The sequence below is a fragment of the Papio anubis genome, chromosome 8, assembly GCF_008728515.1.
Source record: "Papio anubis isolate 15944 chromosome 8, Panubis1.0, whole genome shotgun sequence".
Taxonomy (NCBI): domain Eukaryota; kingdom Metazoa; phylum Chordata; class Mammalia; order Primates; family Cercopithecidae; genus Papio; species Papio anubis.
This window is the reverse complement of record NC_044983.1, coordinates 96,028,823-96,046,486: the sequence shown is the minus strand read 5'-3', so window position 1 is coordinate 96,046,486 and position 17,664 is coordinate 96,028,823. Positions and strand designations below refer to the sequence as shown.

Sequence of the window (17,664 nt, the reverse complement as noted above, 5' to 3'; positions counted from 1 at the left end):
TTGTGTTACATTTAACAAATGCCAATACAAAAAACTGACCAAACATAACCCTGCTAATCATAAGGCAGTTACCAGATCTATGTAATTCCAGAAATCTTAATTAGTGCACTGCAGGCAGTGTTGGCAGGTAATGGAACTCAAACTGTTTTCAAGCCCCTCGCGGGCCTGCTTGGAGAAAATGCCAACAGTGGCCGATGTCCGGGGTGGGGGTGGCCGTGGATGCGCCCCAGCCCCGGTCGCCACCTATTCCGGGACCGAGCGGCGGGGCTGGATGGGGCGGGCACTGGGAGGCGGCGCGGCCCGGCCCCGGCCCCACCTGTGGATGCCCCGGGCCGGGGAGAGCGGGCGCCGGGGTTCGCCCTGAGTCGCGTGGCAGACCCAGCTGCGTCCGCTGCTGCCGAGCTCAGAGCTGCGCACCGCGCCGCCGCCGCCGGTCGGGTTTCCAGCGCTGCTCCCAGGCCACCGCCCAGCCATGAAGATGCATTTCTGTATCCCGGTGTCCCAGCAGCGGTCCGACGCGCTGGGGGGCCGCTACGTGGTGCGCCCAGGGCCGGGGTCAGGCTGGGCAGGGAGGGGGCCGGTGACAATGCTCACCTATCCCTCGGCTTACCCGGGACGGGGTGTCTGTGTTTGCAGCTGTACTCCGTGTACCTGGACGGGTTCCTCTTCTGCAGGGTGCGCTACAGCCAGCTGCACGATTGGAACGAACAGGTGAGCAGGTTGGAGGCGGGTACGAGCCCATCCACTGAGACAGGTGGAGAAAGTTGTCCCCAAAGCGCTCTGTTCCTCTGACTCTGGCAAGACACTGGGCCTTTCAGGGCCTCGGGCTTCCTATCGGGCTTCCTATTGTGAAACAGGGTCGTGGTAAAGATGAATTGAATTGCTTGGCATACAGTTGGATGAATGCACGCTGCGGCTCCTGGTGGCCTACAGCTGTGAGATGAGGGAACGGGGCGTAGGTGATTCTCCCAAGCCCCTCGCAGCCCGGTGATCTCCGCTAGCCCGGCCTGGCAGGGCGCTGGGGCTATGCTGAGCCCCATTTCAGTGCCCGCTGTTCCCCAGGACAATGTCTCCCTCCAAAATGAGCAAACTGGGTCTAGATCAAGGCCTAGAGTCTTTGGAGTCTTGTACATGGGTATTTAATCTCCTTTGTCTCAAGAGTTTCTTAAGTTTGCCCCCTTTAAAAAGGTGTGTCACTAGTTTTGTTTTCGAATGGCCATGAGGCTTCAAGTACTGGCAGGCTGGGAACCAGGGAACATGACTTACCAAGCTAGATAGGATTGTTTCTCACCCTGCTGTCTCGACAGTATTTTCTCTGGGAGGCAGACTGATTTATTAGTCTGCTCTAATGGGTTGCATTGTTCTTATAAGGAGGTGTTATAAGTCTTCAAAATGGATTAGAGAAGTAAATGAAAGTTTAGACATAAGCTTTACCCTCCTCCTCCTCTCTCCCATGAATAGTGCTTTTTTTGTTTGTTTGATTTAGATTTTAGATTATAAAGAGCACATACCTAACATTAAAAACAAAAGTATAGCCCAGGCACCTTGACTCATGCTTATAATACTAATACTTCGGGAGACTGAGGCAGGAGGATTACTTGAGTCCCAGAGTTTGAGACCAGCCTGGGCAACATAGCGGAGACCTTGTCTTTATTAAAAAAAAAAAAAAATAGAGAAAACAGAAAAAACTTGCCCAGAGGTAACAACTATTAATTTTTTTTTTGAGAGAGAGTTTTTTCAGACAGTCTCTGGGTTTCTAGTGAGTTAGATACGCCATGTTTCATTTAACCATCTTCTGTTGACCGACAGCTTAGTTTGTTTTTTCTGCTATTGAAATTGTCACTGTAGCAAGCCTTCTTGCTCATACATCATAGTGCATTGGAAAGTCCATTTTCAAGGTGAGATTAAGTATCTTTGAAGTCAACCAAGAGCAGTTGTAATGTGGTTACTAGTTAATTTGAGTGGTCATCTTTGTGTTACTAGTGCTGTGACCCAGTAGGTCCTTTGGAACGATTGTCAAATGATTGAATGAAGAATGGCATAGATTCAGACCTCCGGAAGATAAGAAGCTACTTGTGACTGAAACATATGGGGAATTGTGAGGACTGCAGAGGCAGGGATCTCAGAGGAAGAGAAATAATGGGTGTCTTAGGCATTGGCAGGGGGAGGCAGGGTATCCTCTCCTACCCTCCTCCGTCTTCCTGCAGCTTCAGGTGGGGAAGGGAAGGGAGCAGAGCAGGAGGCAGCAAGACAGCCTGTGACTGATCAACTGCATCCTGGCTGATCGCCTCACCTCTCCTCTGGCCTTCAATTTTCTCATCAGAAATAATAAGCAAATAGGTCCTTATGGGTGTCAGCCTCACAGTGTGCTTGTGAAGATTAGGGGCCAGTTGTTCGTAGAGCCTGGTACATAACGTATGCTCAGCAAACATTTGTGGACTCAGAGGCTTCAAGCATTCCTGAATCCGGCCCTCCTTACCCAACAGACTTGGGAAAATGCTTATTTTCAGGAAAACTCAGATGAACCAAATCCTGGCAGGTCCAGAAGCAGAGGCATAGAGTGAGTAACTTTTATTCTTGATCTTCTATTTGGTAAGATATGAAGTAGAAATTGTCTGTTATTTACTATGGGGGCCTTTAAATAAATATTGAATTACCATGGCTTAGTGCCCTCAATAGGGTATACAATAGATTTTAATAAAATAGATTTTAATAAATATTTCCTATTTGTCCTAGATTTCTCAAAATCCTAAAATGGAAATTTCTTTGTCTAGTTTCCAACTTCCATATATCTTATATCAATATTTATCATTTTCCCCCTTTCTATACAAACTACTACATTTTTAAAGAAACTATTTAGATCTTAGATGGCTGGTGGTATTTATAATCAATATGAAATAATAACAAGTAGTTACTGTGTGCTGAGTTTGGTACCAAACACTTTACCTGTAATAGCTTAATTTTTACAATAGCCTTATGAGCTAGCATTAGAATTAGTCCAATTTAACAGATGAAGAAACTGAGGCACAATTTTCCCAAAGTCATATTGTTACTGTTGGTTTCCAGAACCTGCTCTGACCTATTACATTAATGTGGTTTCTTTCTAAAGTTGATAAAATAAATCGTATTAGTAAAACAATGAGTCAAATGACTAAGTCCTAAACTAACATACTTTTACTGTATTTTGGAATCATGTAATGTAATAAAATTCCCCAACTTTATGAGTTCAGTGTAATGAATTTTGGTAAATGTATACAATTACCACCACCATGATCAAGGTTAAAAAATTTTTTGCCTCACTCTAAAAGTCCCTTGTCCTTGAAGGAAACCAATATATTTTATCCCAAAATGTACTATTATGACATATTTCAAGATGGCTGTGTAGAGAGCTGGAAATATCAGAATAGCTGAAAAGCTGCCTTTTGTGGGGGAGATTTGCACCCGTAGAGAGAATTTGTATTGATGCAGCCAGGCTTTCTCTGAAGTCCTCTCTTGTTCAGATTTAGGAAATAATCACAGAGAGTCTGACACCTTTAAACGTCTGAAAGAAATGTTTACCAACTATTCTCTCTGAGAGCTGCTGCCTGTGGGTTTCCTCTGTATACTAGACCACCTTTGCTAGCCAGGTCTCTCCTCTTCTTCCCATGACCTGTCTTGCCACCATAACCTGATTTGCCACCATAGCCTGTTTTTGGCCATGCTCTAAGCCCTGCTTTTTTTCTGTAATCTCAAGATGGTATAAAACCATCAACCATCTGGTCATTTCTTTGAGTTCTTATATTTTGGAAGACTCCCGCGCATGTTAGTGAATTTGTATGCCTTTTCTCCTATGAATCTGCCTTTTGTCAGTTGATTTTTCAGTGAAGCTTCAGAGGATGAAGGGGAAGTTTGCCCTTGGCCCCAATATTCTTTTTGCTCTCAATCCCCTTCACTCAGCCCTGACCGCAGGCCTCCAACATCCACTCTCTGTCATGAGAGCTCCAGACACAGGATTTTGTTCCAGCAAGTCCCCAGTGAGGTCAGCAGTTCAATCATCATCATCACTCTCATTTTATAGGTAAAGAGTCTGAGGCTGGGTATGGTGTTTCACACCTGCAATCCCAGCACTTTGGGAGGTGAAGGTGGGTGGACTGCCTGAGCTCGGGAGTTCAAGACCAGCCTGGGAAACATGGCAAAACCCTGTCTCTACCAAAAATACAAAAAATTAGCTAGGCATGGTGGTGCTCCTGTAATCCCAGCTATTCAGGAGCCTAGAGTGGGAGGATTGCTTGAGCCTGGGAGGTGGAGGTTGCAGTGAGCCCAGATTGTGCCACTGCACTCCAACCTGGGTGACAGAGTGAGACCCTGTTTCAAACAAACAAACAAACAAACAAACAAAACAGGAAGAGTCTCAGTAGGGTCGCTAGATTTAGCAAATTCAAATACAAAGTACTCCAGTTAAATTTAAATTACAAGTCAACAACAAACAATTTTTTTTAGTATGTCCCATGCACCACTTGATACATATTTAATTGAGCATCCTGTATTTTATCTGACTACCCGAAGTCTGAGACTGAAGGGTTGGGTGACCTCTCCCAGATACTTCTCAGCTAGTTTTTATTTCTCCTATTCAGTGGAGGATGTGAAACAGCTCAGAATTCTTAATCTGATTTAACACAGAGCACCGTCAAAAACAAAATAGTAGAAAGGTCCCATCTGTGTGTGTGTTTGGGGAATATGAGTTTATTTCCAGTTTATTTTCTAGGAAGTTCTGCATCCTGATAGGATAGTTTTCATCTATAGAATTAACTGATTATTTGCTTAAGAAATATTTACCAAGTTTCTATTATATGCCATGCATTCTGTTAAATTACGACTATTACTGTAGCATGTGTGATCTTTGGCTTTAAGAATTGGGCTTATATTTTGCATGTTGGATAACGAGATCGAGGGGCAGTACCTGGCACAGGTGAGGTGGCCTCTACTCCATCTCAGCCAGGGTATGTGGAGAGCTAATGCATAAAAACTGGACCTGCGTTGGCCAGGAGCAGTGGCTCACACCTGGAATCCCAGCATTTTGGGAAGCCAAGGTGGGTGGATCACTTCAGCTCAAGAGTTTGAGACCAGCCTGGGCAACATGGTAAAAGCCTGTCTCTACTAAAATACAAAAAATTAAGCCAGGTGTGGTGGCATGTGCCTATAATCCCAGCTACTTGGGAGCTACTTGGGAGGATGAGAATTGCTTGAACCCAGGAGGCACAGATTGCGGTGAGCTGAGATCTCACCACCACTGCATTCGAGGCTGGGCAACAGAGGGAGACTCCGTCTCAAAACAAAAACAAAAACAAAAAGGAAAAACTGGACCTTGGGAAGAGGTGGGTGTGTTTCCATGGGCTCTGCTGTGACCTGCACCCCCTGTCATCCTCACCTGCAGCCCTGTCTGCAGTGAGCCTCCCTCAGGCTCTGGCAGCTTGACCCTGTGTGCTCAGTGCTGCCCGTCTTCCTGCTGTGTGAACTGGCTGGCCCCACCTTTTCCTGTGCCTTTAGATAAACAAAACCAGTTTGATTTATGCTCCTGCTCTTGCCGGCACCACCCTGCCCAAATAGATTTAAAGAAATCTGTGAGGGAAGCATTAAATCAGCTCATTTCGACCAAGTTACAGATGAGGCCATCTTGTGAAAGTGATATGGGGCTCTGTGAACAGTGATACGGGGCTCCATTTCTTTGTACTCTGCCAGCATCAGACATGGCAATGGGGACAAGTTGGGAAAGCTTGCAGAGGACCCGTCAGCAGGAGGGGAGGGCTGTGCAGCCTGTATGCGCTGGTTCAGTTGTCCTCCCTGCCAAGTGCTGACCCAACCTGGCTGCTTCCCCTCTGACCTAACCTGATCTCCTCTTTCCCTACCCATACCTCCTGTTCCTATCAGGCTGGCTCACTCTTTGTCTCTGACTGGCTCACTTCCTCTCCAGGGGATGACTCCTGGTTTTAGTCTACCTGTCAAGGGAGCAATCGTTTCTCAAAGCCCACCTCAGTCCCATCTCCTCTAGGAAGTCCCCCTTGACTGCATGAGATGCCTTTCTCTGATTGCTGTGCCACCTCATGTTTCAACCTTGTCATGTTCCGTCCTCTTTTTGTGTGTATATTTTGTCTTCCCTGATTATTTACAAGCAAAACGCAAATATTTGAATGAAGGGACAGAATGAAGGCTTGTGGGTATGGAACACCCAGCCTGGAATTCTGCCTTGGTAGTTGCTCAGCAGAGATTTGGCGGAAAAGGTGATGGTGGTGGTGATGACAGCAGTGAGAAGACTGACTCCATCTTCTGCCAGTCATTAGCTTGGATGTCCTAGTTTTAAGTCACTTCATCTCCCTGAGTCTGGGGTTGCTCCTGCTGAAGGTGGAATTTGACAATGTTCGTGGTGCTGAGGATCTATCTACCTCGTAGTACTGTTTTGAGGAACAAATGGGATAATATGCAAGCTCTAGGCCATGCTCTTAGGGGCTAGATGCCACCACCCAGACTCTGAGCTGTGGCCCATTATCTAGTGAATTTGGGTTTTTAACTACAAGGGGACTTGGAGAGGTGGGATGAATGAGTTGACTTAGAAACAGACACCGTTTGTGTCTGTAATTCTACTTGTCCCTGGCCATCACCATTTTGGCATAGGTATGGGGGGGGTGTGGATGCAGTAAGGTGGGGGAAGTAGGTGACATTTTCAACTGACCTGTAAAGGCCTCTTCATGTTAACAGGGAGAGCTGTACGAAGAGGAAGTTGGTACAGGAGATTGTTCTGGGATTTTTTTTGTTTTTGTTTTTTGTTTTGTTTTGAGATGGAGTCTTGCTCTTTCACCTAGGCTGCAGTGAAGTGGTGCGATCTCCGCTCACTGCAACCTCCACCCCTGCCAGGTTCAAGTGATTCTCCTGCCTCAGCCTCCCGGGTACCTGGGATTACAGGTGCCTGCCACCACACCTGGCTAATTTTTGTATTTTTAGTAGAGACGGGGTTTTGCCATGTTGGCCAGGCTGGTCTTGAACTCCTGACCTCAGGTGATCTGCCCGCCTCAGCCTCCCAAAGTGCTAGGATTACAGGCATGAGCCAACGCCCGGCCTGTTCTGGGGTTTATGAAAATATTTGTCAGATAACAGTCTTAAAAAAACCCCACAATACCCCAAACAAACAAAAACACCACATAATAAAAGAGCAGAAGAGGTATGTTTTCCTTTTGATCTCTTTAAATAGGTTTTTGAAAGACAGATAGGGCTGAACTGTAGTACCAGATAATTCTCAGTACGCTGGTGGTTTTGATAGCTCAACTGTGCACCGAGACCCATAGAATAGGTCATCTTTTGGTGGTGTTGAATTTGGATTTGATTGTTAACTTTTGGCACATTTAACTACTCAGTTTCTTTTATGTTCATTGTCCCCCTTAGATCGGTATCAGAGAAGGGAGAGGAAAGATTCCTTGACAAGTCAGCTCAGGTTGTAAAAACCTGCTGGGAGGGTTTCTGTGATAGGTATTAGAACCTTAATCCTTGTTGATTTTTCCCCAGATCTTGGCCTCAGAGCTTCCCCAAGATACTGCCTTGTAGATGGATAACTCAGGCAGCCCTGTTCATTCAAGGCTGCTGTGATTAGAACTGATTCGGGAGCATCTGCGACATTAACAAACACATGCCAATGAAGACAATTGCCTTTTCAAGATCACTTCATCAGTTAGCCAAGAAATAATTGTACACAAAGAAGTCAAATTTTTGCTTCTATTTAATGGAATTAGCAGAGATGGGTGCATCAATCCCAGGTTGTTTCAGCAGCACTGCCTGGGATAACGCTCCAACTGGGATGCCTTTTGACAGTTTCTGGAAGGGCAGAAAAATTTCCTTGAGTTTAAAAGAAACAGAATTGTCACTATAATATTTTATACTAGGTTTAATCATACTCTAGCCTGGGCCACAGGAGTCTTAAAAAAAAAAAAATTCTAGGTTTAGATGAGAGATTGCAAACCTAAATGGCTACAGGCAAGTTTTATATATATATATATATTATATATATAATATATATTATATATATATAATTTTTGTTTTGTTTTGTTTTGTTTTCTTGAGACAAAGTGTCACTCCTGTGGCCCAGGCCGGAGTGCAGTGGTGTGATCTCAGCTCACTGTAGCCTTAGCATTGACGTCTCCAGCTAATGTTATTGTCCCATCTCAACCTCCTGAGTAGCTGGGACTACAGGCACATGCTACCACACCGGGCTTAATTTTTTGTATTTTTAGTAGAGACAACATCTTGCCATGTTACCTAGGCTGGTCTTAAACTCATGGGCTCAAGCAATCTGCCTGCCTAGGCCTCCCAAAGTGCTGGGGTTACAGGCATGAGCCACCGCAGCCAACTGGCAAGTACTTTAAATGAGAGATGAGGATCAAGTGAACAACAGTGGAGAGTGGTGGGAACGGCTTAGGTCCCCTCACCAGACAGTTGCCTGAGTGTGAACCCATTGATTGCAGATCTCAGTTTTCAAGAGAAGCCAGAACATCAGTTTTTTTTTTTTTTTTTAATAAACTTTATTTTTTGAAACAGTTTTAGTTAACAGAGAAGATAGGACAGAGGGTTTCCATATAATCCACAGTTTCCTCTATTATTAAGGTTTTATATTAATATGGTACATTCATTACAATTAACAAATCAGTATTGATGCGTTCTTATTAACTACAATCTATAACTTTTCAGACGTCCTTAGTGTTTACCCAATGTCCTGTTTCTCTTCCAGGACCCCGGCCAGGGTTCCATGTTACATTGAGTTGTTAGGTCTCCTTAAGTTCCTCTTGACTGTGACAGTTTCTTAGATTTTCCTTATGTTTAATGACCTTGATAATTTTAAGGAGTACTTGTCATATATTTTGTAGAATATCCTTCTTGGAATTTGTCTTACATTTTTCACATGATTAGATGGGGGTTACGGGTTGGGGGGATGAAGACCCCAGAGATAAAGTACCACTCTAATCACGTCGTATCAAGGGTACCTGCTATCATCTGACTTACACTCTTGATGTTGATCTTCTTCACCTGGGTGAGGTAGTATTTGTCAGGTTTCTCCACTGTAAAGTTCCTCTTTGTCTTCTCTTTCCATAGCGTCCTCTTTGGAAGGAAGTCACTATGTGCAGCCCACACTGAGAGTGGGGATTTATGCTCCCCCTCCTTGAGGAGTATCTGTAGAAATTATCTGATATGGCCCAGCGTGGTGGCTCAGGCCTGTAGTCCCAACACTTTAGGAGGCCGAGGTGGGCAGATCACTTGAGGTCAGGAGTTCAAGACCAGCCTGACCAACATGGAGAAATCCCATCTCTACTAAAAATACAAAATTAGCCAGGCGTGGTGGTGCATGCCTTTAATACCAGCTACTTGGGAGGCTAAGGCAGGAGAATCGCTTGAACCCAGGAGGCAGAGGTCGCAGTGAGCCGAGATTGCGCCATTGCACTGTGGCCTGGGCAACAAGAGCAAGACTCCATCTCCAAAAAAAAGAAAGAAAAAGAAATTATCTGATGTTCTTCTGCACAAGAGATTTGTCTAGTTGCTCCTATTTATTTAATAACAAGTCTATAAGGACTCATGGATATTCACTTTATACTTTGGGTTATATTTCACTACTACTTGGTTGGTCAAATGATTCCATCTTGGCCCATGGAAGCCCTTTCATTTTGCTCCTTTGTCTCTGAGGTACTCCCATTTGTGACTTGTTTTTTTCATTTGTTTTGAATATTTCCTTACTTTCTGGAGCTACAAGATACTCCAGGCCCATCTTATATATTTCCTGCCTCAGTCCTAGAAATCAACCATTTCTCCATAGATCCTTGGTTGCATTTATTGTAGAATGGTATTGGAAATTAAGATCTGGGCACTAGATATGTTCATTGCTACTGGAGTGTTGTTGCATCTATGTCCTCTCAGCTGACAGAGCAAGGAAATATATGTGTGTATACTAACCCATGTATATGGACATATGAACAAATATTTCTATATGTAATCATCTGTATCTATATTAAACTAAACATGTGGTCATACTAATATATTCAACTCTAGTGCATTACCACATGGATCATTCTAGCCCCTTTCCCTTATGTGTAAACTCCCACTACAACAGTTGGAAACCTGACTCCCACTATCTGCCATTCATTTACTTGTTTGATTCTGTATACACATGTAGGAGTATAGCGCTGTTAACCTATACTCCTGTGGGAAACAACTTTATCAGCCAGAGTCCAATGCCTGTGTACAGTTAGCTTCTTTGCCTTTAGTTTACAGACTCCACTCATTTAAAGCGACTTAGGTCAGCACTTTGTTTCTCACCACGTTCAGTGAACCGGTTTCATACATTTGTAACGTAGTTTTATCACATTCTACATTCCATCCTCTGATTCCCCCAACCTCCTAAATTATTTCTAAAAATATTTGCAAACATGAAGCTTCTGTTGTAAACTTCAGAAAACATGAATTTCTGTTGTACTTTTGACTAATGCATAGTGTCATGCATCCACAATTCTAGTTTCATATAGACTAATTTTATTGCCCTAAAAAACTCCATGTGTTTCAGCTATTCAGTACCTCCCTGCCCCAAAACTTGGTGGCTGTTGATCTTTTTATAAAGTCTCTGTACTTTTGCCTTTTCCAGAATGTCATATAAATGAAATCATATAGTATATAGCTTTTCCAGACTGACTTCTGTCACTTAGCAATATTTATTTATGTTTCATTCATGTCTTTTGTGTTTTGATAGCTTATTTCATTTTATTTCTGAATAACATTTCATTGTGTGGTTATATCACAATTTGCTTATCCATTCACAGATTGAAGGACATCTTTGTTGTTTAAGTTTTGGGGATTATGAATAAAGTTGCCATAAACATTTGGGAGTTATGAATAAAGTTGCCGTAAACATTTTGTATGGACAGTTTTCAAATCAGTTGGGTATTTATTGCTGGATTATAGAGTAAGACTATGTTTAGCTTTGTAAGAAATTGCCAAACTGTCTTTCAAAGTGGTTGTAATATTCTGTATTCTCTTCGAGATACAAGTTTTTAAAATTTTAAATCACACAAATAACTGCTGTTACCAAATTCCAGTTATCTAAAAATCAAACAACCAACCACCAAAAAAATGAACCAGGGGGCCAGGTGTGGTGGCTCACGCCTGTAATCCCAGCACTTTGGGAGGCCAAGGCAGACGGATCACGAGGTCAGGAGATCGAGACCATCCTGGCTAACATAGTGAAACCCCGTCTCTACTAAAAATACCAAAAAAATTAGCCAGGTGTGGTGGTGGGTGCCTGTAGTCCCAGTTACTTGGGAGGCTGAGGCGGGAGAATGGTGTGAACCCAGGAGAAAGAGCTTGTAGTGAGCTGAGACTGCGCCACTGCACTCCAGCCTGGGCGACAGAGCGAGACTTGGTCTTAAAAAAAAAAAAAAAAAAAAAAAAGCATGTTTTGCCCACAGGCAGGCAGTTAATAACTGCTCCAGATGTTAGACCAATGTTTTTCAATACAACTTTTGTGCTGATGGAAATGCTATATATCTGCTTTGCCCAACTGAATAGCAAATTACAACATTTCAAGTGGCTATTAAGCATTTGAGATGTAGCTAGCAAGACTGAAGCTTGAATTTAAAAATTTTATATTATTTTAATTAGGTTCAAATTTACTCACAGGTGGCTAATGCCTATCATATTAGATGGCACAGTTCTGAGTCATTGTAAAAATTTTGGGTTTACTTGATTGAGATGAGAAGTTGAGGAGGATTTTGAGCAAAACAGTGGAATGATCTGACTTACTTTTCTTATTTTAAGAGATGATAGAGTCTTGCTCTGTTGCCCAGGCTGGAGGGCAGTGGCTATCATAGTGCATCACAGCCTTGACCTCCTGGGCTCAAGCAACCCTCCTGCCTCAGCCTCCCAAGTAGCTGGGACTACAGGTGCACATTACTGCACCTGGCTGACTTACATTTTAAAAGTATCACTTTAGGCTGGGTGCAGTGGCTCACACCTGTAATCCCAGCACTTTGGGAGGCCGAGGCAGCCAGATCACCTGAGGTCAGGAGTTCAAGACCAGCCTGGCCAACATGGCAAAACCCCATCTCTACTAAAAATACAAGAATTAGCCAGGCGTGGTGGTGCACACCTGTATTCCCAACTACTTGGGAGACTGAGGCAGGAGAATCGCTTGAACCCAGGAGGTGGAGGTTGCAGTGAGCCAAAATCATGCCACTGCACTCCAGCCTGGGCAGCAGAGCAAGACTCTGTCTCAATAAAATAAAATAAAATTAAAATAAAGTATCACTTTAGATGCTATGTTAGGAATAGACTGAAGGAGTCATGGGTAGAAGCAGAGAGACTTGTTGGAAGTCTACTGCAATAATCTAGAAAAGAGATGACAGTGGCTTGGACCAGGGTGATGGTAGTGCGCATAGAGGGAAGTCATCAGATTCTTGACTTTTTTGAAGTTAAGGCCTATCTATGCAAGGTAAATATTTGCCAAATACTCACTGTATTTGTGACAAAGGCCATGGAATTAAAAATTCTTACTGTTTGCAGCCTCATTTTTCTTATTCCATCTTTCATTTTCCTTAAGCCACTGAGTATGGTAATAGTAAGATTTCAGCCCTCCTGCTCTAGAGGTACCATGTTAAAACCTGATTGGATTTCTGAGTGGTTTCCTTTGTCTTATTTTCAGGAGAATGATTCTGTGCCTTACCTTCGAGCTGCCACTACAAGTGTAGGGCTGGAATAAAGATGCACACTTTTCGTTCTTAATTTTAGAATAATTTTTTATGCATCCACTTTTTAGGTTCCATAAAAATAATTACTACCATGGTCATGGGTCATAGATGAGTAAGTGGGAGAGAAGGGCCTGGCTGGTTTCTACTTGGGATCATATGTCAGCATTATTGGAATTCTGTAACCAGCACTGGTCCAATAGAAACATAACGTGTGTCTCTCGGCTGGGTGCGGCGGGCTAACGCCTGTAATCTCAGCACTTTGAGAGGCAGAGGCGGGCGAATCACCTAAGGTTGGGAGTTCAAGATTAGCCTGGCCAACATGCAGAAACACTGTATCTACTAAAAATACAAAAATAGCCTGGCCTGGTGGCACATGCCTGTAATCCCAGCTACTCAGGAGGCTGAGGCAGGAGAATTGCTGGAATCCGGGAGGCAGAGGTTGCAGTAAGCCAAGATTGAGCCATTGCGCTCCAATCTGGGCAACAAGAGTAAAACTCCATCTGAAAGAAAGAAAAGAAAGAAAGAAAGAAAGAAAGAAAGAAAGAAAGAAAGAAAGAAAGAAAGAAAGAGAAAGAAAGAGAGAGAGAGAGGGGGAGGGAGGGAGGGAGGGAGGGAAGGGAAGGAAGGAAGGAAGGAAGGAAGAAAAGAAAAGAAAAGAAAAGAAAAGAAAGAGAAAGAAAGAAAGAAAGAGAAAGAGTCACCTATGTAACTTAAAATTTTCTGATAGGCACGTTAAAAAGAGTAAAAGGAAACAGATGGAATTAATTTTAATAATATATTTTATTTAATTCAGTGTATCCAAAATATTATCATTTTAACATGTAATCAATATAAAAATTATCAGTGAGATATTTTACATTCTCTCTTCTTTGAAATTTGGAATGCATGTTACACCTACAACACATCTCAATCCAAACTAGCCACATTCAGGTGCTGATTCACCACAGGTGGCTGGTGGCTACCGCATTAGGTAACACAGCTGTAAGCATTTGTCAAGTTCGGATTTGGTGGAGGTAGGGTTGAGGAATTTAATTCCCATTGTCATTGATATCACAGACACTATTGTGGAATGAATCAAGATAATATAGTATGATGTGAGCAGTGGCTAGTCTTGTAAAACAAATGAAAGATAAACATACATCTCAGCTCTACCAAACTTAGACTGGAGCTGCCGGTCTGTGATATGTCTAGTAATATCTCCAGAATATATACTGAAATAAATTCCTCCTTAAGAAAATCAAATTGTCCTCTTTTCCCCCTTTGAGCCACCAGGAAGGCTTAACTTGAAATAAAGTGCTGGGATGGGACTTGCCCTAGAGGAGGCTTTAGTAATCTCATCAACCCTGAACTGGTAGGTCGCCTGCCTAACTGTGTTTCCTGGATCTTTCAGCTAAGGCGGGTCTTTGGAAATTGCCTGCCACCCTTCCCACCAAAGTACTATTTGGCAATGACCACAGCTATGGCTGATGAGAGGAGGAACCAACTGGAACAATATTTGCAAAATGGTATGTATTTGCAGGGTTTTTTAAAAAACAGATTTATTGCAATGTAAGTTATATGCCACAAAATTCACCTGCTAAAGTGTACAAGTCAATTCTTTTACAATATATTTATGTAATTAATTGTGTGACCATTACCATAATCTAATTTTAGAATGTTGTCATCACCCCTGAAAGAAACCTCATACCCATTGGCAATCACGTCCTCTTTCCCTCCCCCACCAGGCCCTGGCAACTACTACTGTAATTTTTATCTCTAAAGATTTGCCTATTCTGGACATTTCATATATAAGGGATCATATAATATGTGTTCTTTGTATTTGGCTTTAAAAATACTTTTTTTTTTTTTTAAAGAGATGAGGTCTGGCTGGGCATGGTTTCTCACACCTGTAATCTCAGCACTTTGGGAGGCTGAGGCAGGAGGATCACTTGAGGCCAGGAGTTCAAGACCAGCCTGAGCAACATAGAGGGAACCTGTCTCTAAACAAAATTTTAAAAATTAGTCAGGTATGGTGGTGCATGCCTATAATCCCAGCTACTCAGGAAGCTGAGGTGGGAGGATGGCTTGAGCACAGGAGGCTGAGGCTGCAGTGAGCCATGATTGCTCCACTGCACTCCAGCCTGGGTAACATAGCAAGACAGTGACTCTAAAAAAGATTAAAAACAACAACAACAACAAAAATAGATGAGGTCTCACTATGTTGCTCAGGCTGATCTCAAATTCCTGGGCTCAAGTGATCCTCCTGCCTCAGCTTCCTAAAGTGTTAGGATTACAGGTGTGAGCCACCACACCCAACTTAAATGTCTCAGCAGTTATATACTTGCTGATTTTATTTTATTTTTTGAGACAGGATCTTTCCCTGTTGCCCAGGCTGGAGTGCAGTGGCACAATCATGGCTCACTATAGCCTCGATGTCCTGGGGTCAAGCAATCCTCCCACCACAGCTTCCCAAGAATCTGGGACTATATATGCAACACACCGTGCCTGGCCAATTAAAAAAAATTTTTTTTATAGAGATGGAGTCTCACTATATTGCCCAGGCTGGTCTCAAACTCCTGGCCTTAAGCAATCCTCCCATGTCAGCCTCCCAAAGTGCTGGAATTACAGATATGAGCCACTGCACACAGCTAGTATTTATTTATTTATTTATTTATTTATTTATTTATTTATTTATTTATGACAGAGTCTCGCTCTGTCGCCCAGGCTGGAGTGCAGTGGTGTGATCTTGGCTCACTGCAACCTCTGCCTACCAGGTTCAAGTGATTCTCCTGCCTCAGCCTCTCAAGTAGCTGGGATTACAGGTGCTTGCCACCATGCTCAGCTAATTTTTGTATTTTTTTAGTAGAGATGGGGTTTCACCATGTTGGCCAGGCTGGTCTCCAGCTCCTGACCTCAAATGATCCGCCCACTTCAGCTTCCCAAAGTACTGGGATTACAGGGGTAAGCCACCATGCCTGGCCTACTTTATGTATTGATATAATAATGTTCAATGTATCAAAATCAGGAAACAACATTGATACAATAATGTTCAACGTATCAAAACCAGGAAACAACATTGATACAATAATTTATCTAGAGACCTTATTCAAACTTCAACAATTAGGCTAGGCATGGTAGCTCATGCCTGCAATTCCAGCACTTTGGGAGGTTAAGGCAGAAGGATCCCTTAAGCCCAGGAGTTCAAGGCCAGCCTGGGCAATATAACAAGACCCTGTCTGTACCAAAAAATAAAAAATAAACAAAAATTAGCTGGGTGTAGTGGCACCTGCCTGCACCTACTTGGAAGGCTGAGGTGGGAGGATTGCTTGAGCCCAGGAGTTTCAGGCTGCAGTAAACTCTGATCTTGCCACTGCAGTCCCTCCTGGGCAACAGAGAAAGACCCTGTCTCAAAAAATAAAACAAAGTCAGCAAACATAAAACTGCTGAGACATTTAGGCTGGGAGTGGTGGCTCACACCTGTAATCCCAACACTCTGGGAAGCTGAGGCAGGAGGATCACTTGAGCCCAGGAATTTGAGACCAACTTGGGCAACATAGATCTCGTCTCTTTTTATTTTCATTTTAGAGTCATTGTCTTGCTGTGTCACCCAGGCTGGAGTGCGGTGGTGCAGTCACAGCTCACTGCAGTCTCGACCTCCTGAGCTATGATTTGAGCAACTGCACTCCAGCTTGGGTGACAGATGGAGACCCTGTCTCTAAAAAGAAATAAATAAAGCATCACCAACTATTATACTAATGTCCTTCGTAGCTCAAGAAAAAAGATTTTCTCCTGTATGTTGACTTTTTTCTCTTAAAATATATATCTTAGAGGTCATTCTACATCAGCAGTCATAGATTTATCTCATTATTTTTCATGGCTGCATCTTTTTCTTAAACATAGTACGTAAAAATTCTAGAAGCCATCTATTTCCCATTAACTTTTTTTGTTTGTTTTGTTTTTTTGTCATGGGACCATACTTCTTTTTAGACCTACTGAATGAGCTCTTTCAAAGTTCAAGTTCAAAATGTAATATCTTTTGAATTTTCATTCTCCCTTGGTTTGTTTTCTCATGTCTCAGCAAAATGCTCCTTTAATACCTGGCCTTTTTACAAGTGCTCACACTGCTTAAGGTTTTGCTTTTCCAGGACTGGTCTTTATTCTTATCAGAATGACTTGTGTACCCTTTTTGACAAGGTCAAGTAAGAAGACAGTACAGCTTCGCCTCATGACTCAGAGCACAGGTTCTAGAATCAGACCCAGTGTCAAATCCCACTTTAGTTCCTTACCAGCTGTGTGACCTTGGGCAAGATACCTACCTTCTCTGAGCCTCCGGTTTTTTGGTCCATGAAATAGAAATAATTTACCTCAGAGTTTGTCATGAAGATTAGATAAGCTAAAATATACAAAGTTTTTAGCCTAGTACTGGTACTTAATAGTCACGCAGTAAATACCAGTTGGGTGAATACCTTTTTCAGCAGCTTTCCTCATTCCCAATAACTTATGCTGATGAATATAGCTATTCATAGTTTGACTATATGCCCCGTTGCGGAAAATAATGCAAGGGCTTCCCCCTCCTCCACCCTGGGCATTACCCCTCAGAAAAGACAGAATGATTTTTATAAATAGTTTCTCGTGTTGCAGGGACTTTCTCTCTTCGTTTATTTCGAAAAACATGATGTCTTTTGGGAAAGGCACAGCCTGCAATGAAATCAGTGATAAAAAATGCTGGTAGAGGATGTTTGATGAAATTAGTAAAACAGGCCAGGCATGGTGGCACATGCCTGTAATCCCAGCAACTTGAGAGAATGAGGCAGGAAATTGCTTGAACCTGGGAGGCGGAGGTTGCAGTGAGCTGAGATCACGCCATTGCACTCCAGCCTGGGTGACAGAGCAAGACTCCGTCTCAAAAAAAAAAAAAAAAAGGAAAACAGTAATGAAA

General features: G+C 43.0%; 1 protein-coding gene across 3 annotated transcripts in view; it reads left to right on the top strand.

Moving 5' to 3' along the window:
• The first annotated feature begins 321 nt into the window (after positions 1-321).
• SNX31 (sorting nexin 31) overlaps positions 322-17,664 on the top strand; it is a 75,936-nt gene continuing 58,593 nt past the window's right edge. For 2 of the 3 annotated variants that reach the window (XM_021942543.2, XM_003903030.4), the window contains exons 1-3: positions 322-538; positions 637-711; positions 14,137-14,251. In XM_021942543.2, coding sequence (XP_021798235.2) covers positions 473-538; positions 637-711; positions 14,137-14,251 — 256 coding nt within the window. In that variant the 5' untranslated portion in view covers positions 322-472. The other variant, XM_031669693.1, reaches the window with a different exon arrangement.